This window comes from Orcinus orca, chromosome 20 (genome assembly GCF_937001465.1).
Source record: "Orcinus orca chromosome 20, mOrcOrc1.1, whole genome shotgun sequence".
Lineage (NCBI taxonomy): Eukaryota > Metazoa > Chordata > Mammalia > Artiodactyla > Delphinidae > Orcinus > Orcinus orca.
In genome coordinates this window covers 49,666,168-49,679,607 of record NC_064578.1, presented here as the reverse complement: position 1 = coordinate 49,679,607, position 13,440 = coordinate 49,666,168, and the positions used below count along the sequence as shown (strand labels likewise).

Here is a 13,440-nt window from a genome sequence, read left to right as displayed (position 1 = left end):
TAGGCTATATCATAGCAGTTATTAAATACTTAGATTTTAGAATCAAAGAAACCTGGGTTTGAATCTTGGCTTGGTTTTGTGGGATTTTTGGTTTCCTATAGCAGGAAGGCCAGATTATTTGGACTCTCCTGCTGAAAACCAGAAGTAAAAAAAATCTGAAAAGCATCAAATATTCAATAAAATACAGTTAAGGATATACTGAGCCAAAAATTTAAGGGAAAGGCCCATGGGGCCCTGAAGCCACTTTTGCTCTGAGGGTATTTGCTGATGTGAACAAACTTGGATTTCCTATTCGTAGCCTTACTGGGACAAGCAGACAGAAGTCAAGGTCAAAGCCTGTCCAAGGTGAATCTAATAGGAGGTGGGATCCCACCGAACTACAAGCTCAGGTAAGGCTGACCCAGAACACTGCAGAGAAGATGTTTTAGATGCTGAGGGAGGGACTTTCCTGGTGGTGCAGTGGTTAAGAATCCTTTGCCTGCCAATGCAGGGGACATGGGTTTAAGCCCTGATCTGGGAAGATCCCACATACCACAGAGCAACTAAGCCTGTGCCAGCTACTGAGCCTGCGCTCTAGAGCCCGCGTGCCACAACTACTGAAGCCTGCGCGCCTAGAGCCCGTGCTCCACAACGAGAGAAGCCACCGCAATGAGAAGCCCGCGCACCGCAACGAAGAGTAGCCCTCGCTTGCTGCAACTAGAGAAAGCCCACACGCAGTAACGAAGACCCAACGCAGCCAAAAATAAAATAAATCAAATAAATAAAATTTTAAAAAGATTTATTGAACTAAAGCTAGGTCTGAAGTAGCACAGAGACCAAAAAAAGAAAGAAAATAGGAAGCAAGGTTATGGAGGATAGAGTGAGGAAGTCTAACACATTTAACTGGCGTTCTAGAATCAGAAGAGAGAATGGTGCAATGATAATATTTAAGGACACGATGATTGCAAATTCCAGACTGGTAAAAAGACCGGTATGCCCAGTGAGTCATAGGCAGGATAAATAAAAAGAAATGAATACCTAGACACATGCAGTGAAAGTGTCCAGCTGTGATCTTCAGCAATTGATTTCTCTGAAGCTCAGTTTCTTAATCTGAAAAATGAGAATACTGACAGTTCCTCAAAAGACTGACATGTGAGCTCTTGCATCTACAATGTTCAACAGTTGTGCTCACCAAAGACACCTCATGGCCTCTTCATAGTGTGAAGCTGGGGGAGCCTAAGTTTGGGGGACAGATGGGAGCTGGGGGAAACATCACTTTGCCAAGCATCAGCAGCCTCATCTGTAAAATGGGGCTCACGATCCTTACCCTGGATTCAAGTGGAAAACGTGCCCAGGCGCCTTGCCCAGAACCTGGCGTGTAGTACACTCAGCACGATGACCTGCAGGGAGGCAAGGGGCCAAGGACGTCACTGAACACACTGCTTCCCCTAACAGAGGTGATGGTTTCACCTTCTGGGATGGCTGTGAGGCTAAGGGGACGTGCTGCACTTTTGAGTGCTTGGCACCATGCCTGCCACACAAGAAATGAACAAACAGGAACTAACTTTGTGATTTGAGACCCTCCTGCCACCCTGGCTGTTGATATCTGTCAATTTCCTTTCTGAACTCAACTTCTGCCAATTCCACCTCTAAGAGGCTGTGAGTCCCCACCGCCCAAACCTCACTCAGACTTGCAGCCAGTTAAAAGCCTCAGGAGGAGCTACTTTTGACCAACAATCTGTTGGTCCAGCACAGGTGATTTTTGGAAGGGAGGTAGGACATGGGGATAGGAGCAGAGCTGTGGGTGAGCATCTGGGCTCTGTTAATAACCGGTTTGTAATTCTCAGCCTTGGCCACCTCATTTGCAAAATGAGAACCGCAGTTGTCCTTCAGCCTGTGAGTTCTCGCGAGTCTTCGCCAGCCTTGAGTTGGCTTGCGAGGCTGCTGTTCACCTTCACTCTCTAACCCTGCATCCTGGCCTGGCATCCCTGTGGCCTACCAGGTCTCCATCAAAGTCACGAAATCAGCAGGTACAGAGCCCAACACGGGACTTCCTGTCTGGGTGCCCTTTAGGTTTGCTAGGGAGCTGTGAATGGACCAAACTTGAATCTTTAAGGACAGCATGTCCCAAAGTTTTGCTGATCATGAGACTTCCTCAGGTGCTTGTTACAGAGTCCCAGCCCCTCTCTGAAGTTCTGATTAAGTAGGTGGGACCTGGGAGTCTGCATTTTATTTATTTATTTATTTATTTATTTATTTATTTATTTGCCTCACTGCGCAGCTTGCGGGATCTTAGTTCCCTGACCAGGGGTTGAACCCGGGCCCCGGCAGTGAGAGTGCCGAGGCCTAACCACTGGACCGCCAGGGAATTCCCCGCATTTTTTAATAAGCACCCCAGTTGGGTCTGAAAATTAGGACTGGGAAATAATCTCTTGGGTCATCACTAGAGTTTGCAGTTACACACACCATCTCCCACTCCTGTACCCACAGCCAAAAGGGAAAGGATGGTTTGGTGTAACTAGTTGACCCATTTCTACCATAAGTACACTCAAAACTGTCAAAACCCAGTGCTTCCCAAAGTATCTTCTGAGGTACCATGCTTCTGTGAGGTGCTTCCCAATAAAGGGGTTCCGTGATGAAATACTTTGGGGAAACATTGCATTCTCTTTCTTGAAAATTCACATTGTGCAAATGAAGAAACTCGTTTAATGTTGTCTCACCCCACTTTGGTCCCCCTTTTCATGCAACACCTATGTATGCTAGTTCTACAGGATATATTTTGCAGAAACACTGGTTTATTGGCCATTGGATCTGGCAGAATCTGGAGTTCCCAAGTACTGGCTTTCATCTCCTCTGTTCCCTGCTTACGAGCACATCTTCTGTGGGCTCCCCATGGCACATCCATGTGGGAGTTGGGTTTGGACTGATGCGGTAGCAAGGCTGCCATTCTGGAGAAGGAACTGCCACAGAAACATAAGCCACAGAGAATTCATTTGGTCAGGGGTATTGCTGGTCCAGATGCCGTTTGCTGACTAAAATGGAGAACGGCATTTGGCCCCTGCAGAACTGCAGCCCAAGTGTTTCCCTCAGGGCAGCGGCCAAGCTCTTATTCCTTTGGCTCTCACACCACAGTGGTCTGTCTCTTCCATGTCTTTGAAGAGTGGCAGCTGGAGAGAAAGAAAGAGGGTCTTCCAGTCAGAGCACAAGCAGAGCCAAAGGTGTTAAAAAAGGACAAGCCAGCACACCGCAAGCAGGCCTGGCCCGAGCTCCTCGGCTCCAGGTGCCCTCGTCACATCTGCTGCTGGGTGCTTCTCCCTCAGAGTCCGCCAGGCAGGCTATAGCCCCAGGTATTCAGCCAGGAACACGGCCAGGATGCGGCTCAGGTTGTGTACCGTGGGTGGGTGCAGGTTGGCCTCAGAGTCATCGGACGTGTGCCAGACAGAGGGGAAGGGTGTGGAGATGAGGTGGAGCACGGGGACCCCTGCAGGACAGAGAGGAGGCTCAGGCTTGTGCGTGGCCCCCAACTGACTCAAGGGCCCAGGCCCACGTCTGGGGAACCTTGCCTTGTCCCCCGCAGCAGAAGATACTCTGTTGTGGCACTTGAAGAATTCTGAACAATGATTTTCAGTGTGTGAGGGTACATGTCCGTTTTAAAAATACATCCAGTGTATTATTTTCATAACGCAAATTAGAAAAACTCAAGACTTAACGGATTATGGAAAGACAGAAGAAGGGAAGGACGTCTTTGACCTTCCTCGCCGGGTGTACATTATTAGGCTCTTTTTCTCTTCTTTACTGATAGTTAACATTTACGTTCTATTCCAGGCCCGAGTCTAAGGCCATAAACACACACAATTTTATCCTTACAATAATCATGTAAGGTGTACTATAATAGCCCTGTTTTACAGATGTGGACACTGAGACACAGAGGCAGGCAGAGTGACTTGCCTAAGGTCTCGCCTCTAGTAAAGAGCACGGTCAGAATTTGAACCCAGGCCACATGTCTCCAGAGTGTGAGCTCCTAACCCTTGCACTGCATTGGGTTCCTGTCCTCAGAGTGTTTCACTCTTTGTTTGTCCAGATTTGGTAAATATCTGTCCCCCTGCTAGACAGGAGCCAGGTGGATCATGGCCCGTCACTGTATCCCTGACAGCTGGCTCAGTACCTGCCTTGGGAAGTATTCAGTGAATGAATCAATAAAGGCATTGTAAGAAATGCATATTTGTTGAATGAGTAAATTATAGAATAAAAATTTAAAAAGCAGGTTTTAGCACTTACTGTATATGCCAAGCACCGTGTAAGAAGGCATTTTATATATCTAATCTCATCTAATCCTCCCAACCCTGTGATTAAGAATACATAACATAAACTTGGTGTAGCCACTATGGAAAACAGTATGAAGGTTCCTCAAAAAATTAAAAATAAAACTGCCATATGAAGAAAAAAAAGAATACATACATACGTATGTGTTTGTATGTATCTATCTCTTCCTTTTCCAGAAGAAATGGGGCCACAGAGAGGCTCAGTAATTTGCCTTAGGTCAACCAATGGTAAGCTGCAGATCGTAGAACCCAGACCTATCCAATTCTAAAACCTGTGTTTTGAACCCGTCTACCAGATGTCGTCAACCCTGGCTGTGCATCAGAATCACCTGGGAGTTTTGTAAAAATAATGTAGAGGCCCCAGATTGTGGTTCAGCAGGCCTGAAACGTGACTGGGCATTTTTCAAAGCTCAGGTGATTATGCTGGGTGGCCAAGGGCTTGAGAGGCAAGAACTAGAAGAAACTGCAATCACTGAGGCACAACCAGTAATAGCTAACATTTCTTGAACACTCGCTAGTGCCAGGCACTGGTCCAAGGTCTTTACATTCAATCCCCTCAACAACTATGAGGTGGAGGCTGTTATCATCCCCATCCTTACAGATGAGGAAATCAAGGCACAAAGAGGTTAAGCAGTTTGCCACCTTCCCTAATCTGGGAAGGGGCCAGGGCCAGGTCGTATCTGTGGCTCCCTGGGACCCCTGCCCACCACTCCTCCCCACTGCAAGTACCTCGGCGGAGGAAGGGGATGTGGTCGTCTTCCACAGAGCCAGGGGGCTCCCCGGGCTGGAAGTACATCACTTCCCAAGGATGAGACTGCAGTAGGTTCAGACGGTGCAGGCGCTTCTCTGGAGGTGGTGGGGATTAGAGAGCAAGGGTCAGCCCCTCAACGGTCAAAGGTTCCCCTGCTCACAAATCAGAGGAGGGCAGGGGGTCTGGGAGTGAAGCACTGATCGTCCCAACAAGGATGAATGTTAGTTACCCCTTACCGCAGGCCAACGATGTTCCTAGTCTCAATTAATCCCTCTGAGTCTAAAGAGGTAGATACCCCTATTATTACCATCATGCCCATTTTACAGATAGGAAATTGAGGCTCAGAGAGAGGAAGCCACTTGCCCAAGCTCACACAGCTGGTAAGAAAGAGAGCCAGAATTTGAACCCAGGGCTATCTGACCCCAGAGCCCCCGTTTGTAATCACTTCATTTGACTGCTGTGGGGTCTTTTTGTGTTTCTGTCCTAGTGCTTTAGAGAGAGACTAGGGAGGTAGAGGGAAGGCTGGATGACCCCTTAGAGGACAGGTGCCTGGCCTCCCTCCAGCGTCCCAGGTGGGTGCCTGCCTCCTTACCGATGCTCCTCAGCCGATGGAACCAGCGGACCGTGCGAGGAAAGTGACTGTAGAAGGTCGGGTTGGGGGCTCCCAGGAGATCAAGAAGCATAAAGAGATCCTAGGGAGAGAGGCCAGGACTGGAGAGGCCAGGCGGGATGCTGCCAGCCTCGTGTCACCCGCTTCCCACCTCACCGGAACCCAGTGGGGCCTGGTCTTACAATAGCCTGGATCCTGGTGAAGCCGGGGCTGTGGGGTGCAGACTCCATGAGCTGGGCCAGGTGCCGGGAGCCGTAAAGCGAGTCCTTGGGTCCCCACTCCTTCAGTGCCTCTTCACCGTCCAAGAAGAGCAGCTGCAAGGTCACTGGGGCTGCCTGTGAGGGCCAGTGGTCAGGGCCAGTGCAGTGCCAGCCCTCAGCCTCAGTGCACACACATTTCCTGCCTGCTTGCACAGCTGACGAGGGCAAACTAAGTCTCGTCGCTCGAAGAGCACGGTGGCCAAGAGTACAGACTTGGAGCCAGACTGCCTGCGTTCAAATCCTGGCTGGGCTGCTCAGTAGCCAAGCAGTCGTGGGTAAGTTACTAAGTTCTCAAAGCACCGGCTTCCTTATGTAGAAATGGGGTTAATACCAGTCCTCATCATAGGGTAGGATTCGAACCCAGGTCCTAGGACAGCGCCTGGCACATAGTAACTAAACAAGGGTTAGCTCTGATTGTAATTGTTATTCCTCAAGTTCATGTAGCAAAAGAGACAGACCCACAAATAAATAATTATACAAACGATGAAATGCAGTCGGGCAAATGCTTCCAAGAACAACAGCGTCCTGATCTGGCCTAGGGAACATGTCAGGTCTATCGGAAAGGATGTTTGCACGGAGGCTGAGTAGGAGCTGGCCTGGTAAAATGGAGCAGAGGGAAGAGTGTTCCTCGGCGAGGAAGCAACATGAATCGGGACTGGGGCCAAAGAAGGGGCCAAAGCGGTTTGAGTAGAGACCCAAGGGGTCAGCAAGGGCCAGGGAGCTTGGGCTTTGTTACAGGGGCACTGGGGTTTGAGCCATGGAAGGGATCTGAGCAGGGGAGGAGCGTGAGGAGATCTGTGTTTCCGTTCATTCATTCCATACATTTTTTAAAAAATGTTTTCCCACAGGGTTGATGTTTTTATCTTTTTGTTGTTGTTGTTTTAGCATGTGGGCTCTTAGTTCCCCGACCAGGGATCGAACCCATGCCCCTGCATTGGAAGCGCAGAGTCCTCACCACTGGACCACCAGGGAAGTCCCTCCATACATTTTTATTGACATCCTACTTTATGCCAGGCAATATTCTCAGCCCAGAGGATACAGCAGGAAATAAACGCAGCCAAGGGCCTGGCTATCTGGAGCTTATTCTAGTTGGGGAAACATAAATAACATAAAGCACCATGAGGCATGGGAGAGTGACAGGGAGCTATTTTAGGGTGGCTGGGAAGGTCTCTTTGAGGAGGTGACATCAAAGTGGACATCTGAATGAAGGGTGGCAGCCAGCCAGGAATATATCTGAGAAAATCACATTCTAGGCAGAGCAAAGAGCAAGTGCAAATGCCTGGGGTGGGAGTGAATTGTGTGGCTTGAGGTACACAGAGGAGGTGGGAGGCTAGAGTGGAGTGAGTGAGGGGTGAGAGGTGGGAGGGGAGACCAGAGAGGTGAGAGGGCACACCTCGGCTAAGAGAAGGGCTCTGGCTTACTTGTGGAACAAGGTGAGAGCTGTGGGAGAGAAGGGACAGGATCTGACATTCAGGAAATGGAAAGACCCTGTGGCTGTGTTGTGGACCGGAGGAAGACAAGACCAAGCACGGGATGGTGTTGTTATGGACCAAGGCAGAGGCAGTCCCCACCCACCCACCCCCACCCTACCCCGGCTCCTCACCTGCTCCTTGGCTCTAGCCAGCTCCAGGTCCAGGGCCTGGGCCAGCTCCAGTAGGAGGGCGCAAGGCACAGCCGAATCCGTGGCCCCCACAAAGGGGGCTGACCCAGATGGGAAGAGCTTCGAGTCGTAATGGCAGGCAAGGGTGAGGTGACGGGCAGCCCTTGGGTCCAGCGTGGCCACCACGTTGCTGAAGTGCAGTGGCCCCAGGGGTGTCGAGGCTGTGAAGGGGTCCAGTTCTACATGCCAGCCTGCTGTCAGGGTCCGCAGTGTGGCCTCCAGGAACTAGTGGCAAGAGAGAGGTGGGAGAGTGGGTGGGGACTAGGGAGAAGGTCGGAAGAAGGGCCATGTGACCTGAACCATGCCGAGCAGTCAGGTTGACTCACAAATCTCACTTTAGTCTAATCGTTCCCTTGATACACTTCTGCTGAGTACCTACTAAGTGCCAGGCATGGAGTGACCCTGTCTCTTGATGCCAAGACTAACCACAGCTCACCCTTCCATAGCACTCACTCTGTGCCAAGCCCTTGTTCTAGGAACCCTGTGGAGTGGGGACTGTCAATGGTTCCATTCTGCAGATGAGGCAACTGAGGCACAGAGAAGTTAAGAAACTAGTTTAAGGTCACACTCCAAGTGGCTGATGTGGATTTGAACTCAGGCAGTGTTCAAATGACTCTCAATACTTTCTGAGAGGCAATGTAGAGATGTTACCACACCGGCTCTGGAGCCAACCCATTTGGGTTGAAACCCTAGGTATATCATTCATTAGCTGTGGGTTTTGGGCAAAATGCCTAACTATTCTGCGCCTCAGTTTCCCCATCTACACAATGAAGATCAGATTGGTGCCCACCTTATCTGGCTGTTGCTGATGCTTAGCATATAGTAAGATTTTGGTGGGGGCAGTAAAGAGGGCAATGGTCTGGTGGTTAGCAGGATAGGACTCTAGAGTCAGATTACGCCCAGCCAGAGCCCTAGCTCTGCCACTTGGGCAGAATACCTATTTCCTTGGTGGGCTGCGGGGTCAGGGGTTGGAGGTGGGGCCCCTTACCTTTCTGACTTGGAGATTGCCGGGGCTGCCGGGGGTCCGCACAACCAGCAGGGGGCGCAGATAATTGTTCCAGAGACGGTGAGGGTCCAGTTGCCCCACCACCCTCCGCACCCCGGCTTCGGGGAGACTTCCGATCGACGGGCCCTTGGGAAGGAGGTGGGGAAGAGAAGAGCAGAGCGTGAAAGCAACACTCATTCCAACCCTACCCTGGGAGCTGTCGTCCCTAAGAAGCCCGAGTTCCTCTTCCTAATCGCAGCCTCCAGCATCGGAGGTTTCTAGGATAAATCCTAGACTCGGGAAAGTACCCCCAAGCCCATCCGGCCCAGCCCACCCCCATCTTGATGGGGGAAATCGAGGCCCAGCGAGAGTAAGGGACTCTTCCAAATAAATGACTTTAGGATTAGAACCCAGAACTCCCAGTGTTACTCCTCCAGACCCTTCCTCTTACGGGGTAACCGCTATTACAGAACAAGCCCGAAGCCTCATTCCGTTGGAAAGAGGCATGTGCTCTAAAGACGGAGACGGCGGCACCTGCGGCTAGGGCAATCCGATAAAGATAAAGTCACGTCAACCTGAAACCTCGGAGAAGGGGAGGCGGGAAATAAGGGCTCCCGCAGTGCCCGCGTCCCCTCCCGGCCTCACCCGCAGCTCCCGGCCTAGCGGCAGCTCCTCAGACTGGCGGTGCCAGCCGCTCCAACTGGTGTATAACACCGAGGCCACCGCCAGCGCCAGCAGCAGCAGAGGCAAGAGCTGCGCCCGAGGTAGCAGGCGGCGCTTGGGCGGTGAGGGTGGCTCCAAAAGGCCGCGTTCCCCGAGCCGTAGCCGGGGCCGCCCGCGGCCCCCGGAACGCATGGCAGCTTTGCCCTGAAAACCGGTCTGGGACAGCGGATAGAGTTTAGGCCCAGCCAAGTCCCACCCCGTGGAATCACGGGACCAATGAGCAACAAGAGCGGCTGCACCATCCCACACTTCCGCGGGCAGTAAAGCCAATGGGACTTTCGTTCTGAGGACACGCCTCCCTGTCTCCCCGGAGCTTTGGGGGTTGGTTCCCCTGAGGGTTGCACAACCCAAAAGGGAGCGCGAAAGAGGTAGGCACCGCCTCAGCGGAGGAGGGGAAGCCAATGAGAATCGTTTGATCATGGAAAACATTCGACCTGCCGGGCGCAGGTCCACGCCCCTCCCGGATGTAGGCAAAGGATTTGTTACCCCTAGTCAAAAGATCAATAGACACTTAAATGAACGGTCTGCGAAGGAAAAGGGGAGGGGTCCATCCCGGAAGCGAGGAGCGGATTGGCTTCGCGGAGGCCGCTCCCCCAAAGGCAGGGTGGGCGGGCATGTGGAAATAGCTTGTCCTTTCCTTCCTTCAACCTGTGCGGTTCTACAACAAAATGGTTTGAATCAGTCCCGCTTTCTTTTCCTCTCCACTGTCGTGAACATCCGCCCCGTACTGTCCTGAATGGCCGGGAATCACCGTGTGAAGCTTTTATCCCACAGCCGCGAAGGGCTGGTGGAAATCGCTATGGCAACTGGCCACGCCCCCACCCGCTGGTTGGGTTTGCGCAGGCGCCCACGGAAGTGGGCCGCAGGAAGCGGAAGTCCCGCCTCTGTCGCGCTCTCTGTGGAAGGCTGAGGCAACGCGGAGACGGTAGTGACCTGAGAGTGCGGCCACCAGCATCGCCAACATGTGAGGCCGGGCTAGGCTTAGGTGGCGGGATTGGGGTTGAGGGTGTATATTTGGCCACTTACCGGTGGAAGGGGATGGGCAGAGCCGGGGGCGGAGGCAAACATTTTAGGGGTAAAGTGGCGTACTTTTCTACTGATGCGTTTGAGAACGGACGTGGGGCCTTTGACGGATTCTGACTTCGGGAGGAGGGACAGCTTTATCTGATAACGGGCTGGGCTTTCCCAAATAATGAATCTTACTGAAATGAATTTTAAGGGGAAGCGCTTTTACGAATAAAGAACCTGGAAGAGAGGAGTACGGACTTGTAGGAAATACGATCTTAGATAAGGGGTTTATACGGATAATTTGATCTGGAGACGGTTGGCTTTCCAACTACATTCTCGATTTTTACGGATAACGAGTTACGGGAATGATTTTCCTTACGTATTCATTCAACAGTTATTTATTGAGTGCTCCTATATCAGGCTGCTTTAGACATATAGGCTCTATCAGTAAATTACCCCACTCCCCCAAGGAAGAAAATCCCCTTCTGCATCTTATGGGATGGGAAGAGGCAGGCAGTAAACGTAATGGTAATAAACAGGTAAAGTATGTGGTGTGTTAGGTGACCGGGACTATGAATAAAGAAACAGTAGAGCAGGGTGAAACAATGTGGAACGCTACTTTTGAGAGACAGGACACATAAAGGAGGCAACACTTGAGCAAAAACCTGAAGAAAGTGAGAGAGTGTACCACAGAGATATCTGGGGAGGTATCCAGGCAGAGGGAAAAGCAAATGCAGGGACTCAAGAAGAAAGTTTGCCTAATATCTATTTTTTAATATAAATGTATCTATTTTTATTTATTTATTTTTGGCTGCGTTGGGCCATCGTTGCTGCGCGCGGGCTTTTCTCTAGTTGTGGCGAGCGAGGGCTACTCTTCGTTGTGGTGCGCGGGCTTCTCATTGCGGTGGCTTCTCTTGTTGCGGAGCACGGGCTCTAGGCGTGCGGGCTTCAGTAGTTGTGGCTCGCTGGCTCTAGAGCGCATGCTCAATAGTTGCGGCTCGCGGGCTCTAGAGCGCAGGCTCAGTAGTTGTGGCGCACGGGCTTAGTTCCACTGCATGTGGGATCTTCCCAGACCAGGGCTCGAACCCGTGTCCCCTGCATTGGCAGGCGATTCTCAACCACTGTGCCACCAGGGAAGCCCATGAGAGGGTTTTGAAGAGTGAGATGATATATGACCTGAGTCTTGGCACCATCCCCGAGACTGCTTTGTGGAGAGCAAACTGTTGGGGAGTGTGGATGGAGGCAGCGAGACCAGTAGGAGAGAGATGATGGAGGTTTAAGCCATGGTAAGAAATGGACAGATTCCGATATATTTTAGCGGCAGATGACAGGATTTGCTGACAGATTGAATATAGGATGTGGGAGAAGGAAAGAAGAGTCAAGTTGACATTAAGAGTTTTTGCTTAAAGAACTAGAAGGATGGAGTTGCCATTGATGGAGATGAGGAAGGCTGTGGATAGTATAGTATAAGTTGGGGGTATTGGGGGATCTGGAGTTCAGCCTAGGACGTGAAGGGTGGAAATATCTGTTAAGCATCCAAGTGGTGATGCCGAGAGAGGATCGAGCAGGAGGGTGGGTGTGTGAGGGAGACACCGAGCCAGAGGCCATGAGCACCCAGGCTCCAGCTCTGGGCCCTCTCACCTATGGGTTCCATACTTGCCCACTTAGGAGCCTCCTCAACAAGCCCAAGAGTGAGATGACCCCGGAGGAGCTGCAGAAGCGGGAGGAGGAGGAGTTTAACACAGGGCCACTCTCCGTGCTCACCCAGTCGGTCAAGAACAACACGCAAGTGCTCATCAACTGCCGCAACAACAAGAAGCTCCTGGGCCGTGTGAAGGCCTTTGACAGGTAAACGCCTGGGTCTGGGGAGGTGTTCTTTCCAGGCCTGGAGAAGCAGTCCCAGCTCCAGTCCGAAGCCCAGGGCAGAAGCATCTCAGGACCTCAAGATGTGGTGGTCTATCGTTGTCCCTCCAGCTGTGAAGCACAGTGGTTATGGTCATGTACTTGGGAGCCAGTCTTCCTGGGTTCATGTCCCAGCTCTGCCTCTTAACAGCCATGTGACCTTTGGCAAGTGACTTTATCTTGTCCGTACAGTGGCAGTAATCATGGTGGTTGCAAAGATTCAATCACTTAATATATGTGAAGCGTAGTAAGTCGTTAGAAGTTGAGCATTTGGCACCCAGAGCTCTTAATCAGTTTTTTTGCAGTTATTGCATAATGAGAGCGTCCACCTGGGTCAGGTACTGTTTTAGGCTCCAGAGATACAGCAATGATGGAAACAAACATGGTTCCTGTACTCAGGGAGCTTATGCTGTAGGCAGGGAAGCCGACAGCAAACATGTAAATAATGTCATAAAGACAAGTGATTATAAATTCTATGCAGAAAAGTAAAGCCAGGTAAGAGTTTGAAGTACCAGCAAGGAGGTGCTGTCTTGGGTAGATAACATGGGAGGCCTCAAAGGAAGACGCAACGGTGGACAGGTATGAATAAAATGAAGGTGCAAGCTAGGGTCTGAGTGTTTCAGCCATAGGGAGCAGCAAATGATTTTTCCTCTCTGGGCCTCAGTTTCCTTATCTGTGAAATATGCATCATAATAATACTCCTCAGAACAGTTGTGAGGCTTAAATGATATTATGTATGAAGAGCACTTGGCTCAGTACCTAACACATAATAAATGCTCAGTAAACATATGACCTGCAGCCTTTAGTTAGCATTTGGGAAGTGCTTTCCTCACAGTGGTGTGATGAAACTTACTCCTGGAATGCTTTTGCCACTAGCTTTTATGTGACCATGAACAAGTCTTTCACTCAGCCTTAGTTTCCCCTTGAATAAAATGAGAATGAGAACAACAGGAAGTGCCGGGTACAGGAGGCAGATAGGTCTGGATTCGAACACAGGCTCTGCCACTTCCAGACTCTGTGACCTTGGGTGAGTCACTTCATCCCACTATGCTCAGTTTCCTGCTCTAGAAGCTGGAGAGAACTAGTAAACCAGTCAGTGTTTACCTCCTGGGGGTGAGATGCAGGGAGGATTGATGCGTTAATGCTTAGAAAGTGCTTAAAGGGGCCTGGTGAGTGCCTATATGGTAAGTGCTCAAGGTGGTGCATATATATATATATATATATATATATAAAAAAATAT

General features: G+C 50.7%; 2 protein-coding genes across 8 annotated transcripts in view; one reads left to right on the top strand and one right to left on the bottom strand.

Moving 5' to 3' along the window:
- Window positions 1-13,440, top strand: part of SNRPD2 (small nuclear ribonucleoprotein D2 polypeptide) — a 30,541-nt gene that overhangs the window by 14,685 nt on the left and 2,416 nt on the right. For 2 of the 5 annotated variants that reach the window (XM_049703601.1, XM_049703600.1), the window contains exon 2: window positions 11,967-12,146. In XM_049703601.1, coding sequence (XP_049559558.1) covers window positions 11,995-12,146 — 152 coding nt within the window. In that variant the 5' untranslated portion in view covers window positions 11,967-11,994. Of the gene's footprint in view, window positions 1-10,107; window positions 10,255-10,821; window positions 10,838-11,430; window positions 11,585-11,966; window positions 12,147-13,440 lie in introns of those variants that run through there. The other 3 variants (XM_004271156.4, XM_049703599.1, XM_033430713.2) reach the window with 3 other exon arrangements.
- QPCTL (glutaminyl-peptide cyclotransferase like) lies at window positions 762-9,480 on the bottom strand. Of its 3 annotated transcripts, none has more exons than XM_033430703.2 (7): window positions 9,213-9,480; window positions 8,571-8,714; window positions 7,526-7,807; window positions 5,845-5,997; window positions 5,645-5,744; window positions 5,031-5,147; window positions 762-2,939 (listed from the first exon to the last, which is right to left on the bottom strand). In XM_033430703.2, exons 1-7 carry the CDS (start codon window positions 9,420-9,422, stop codon window positions 2,824-2,826), a joined length of 1,122 nt encoding a protein of 373 aa, XP_033286594.1. In that variant the 5' UTR covers window positions 9,423-9,480; the 3' UTR covers window positions 762-2,823. The 3 variants fall into 3 exon arrangements, with proteins under 3 accessions (XP_033286594.1, XP_033286596.1, XP_004271202.1); XM_033430705.2 differs by having other exon boundaries at window positions 762-1,089; window positions 9,213-9,478; XM_004271154.3 differs by having other exon boundaries at window positions 762-3,460; window positions 9,213-9,476.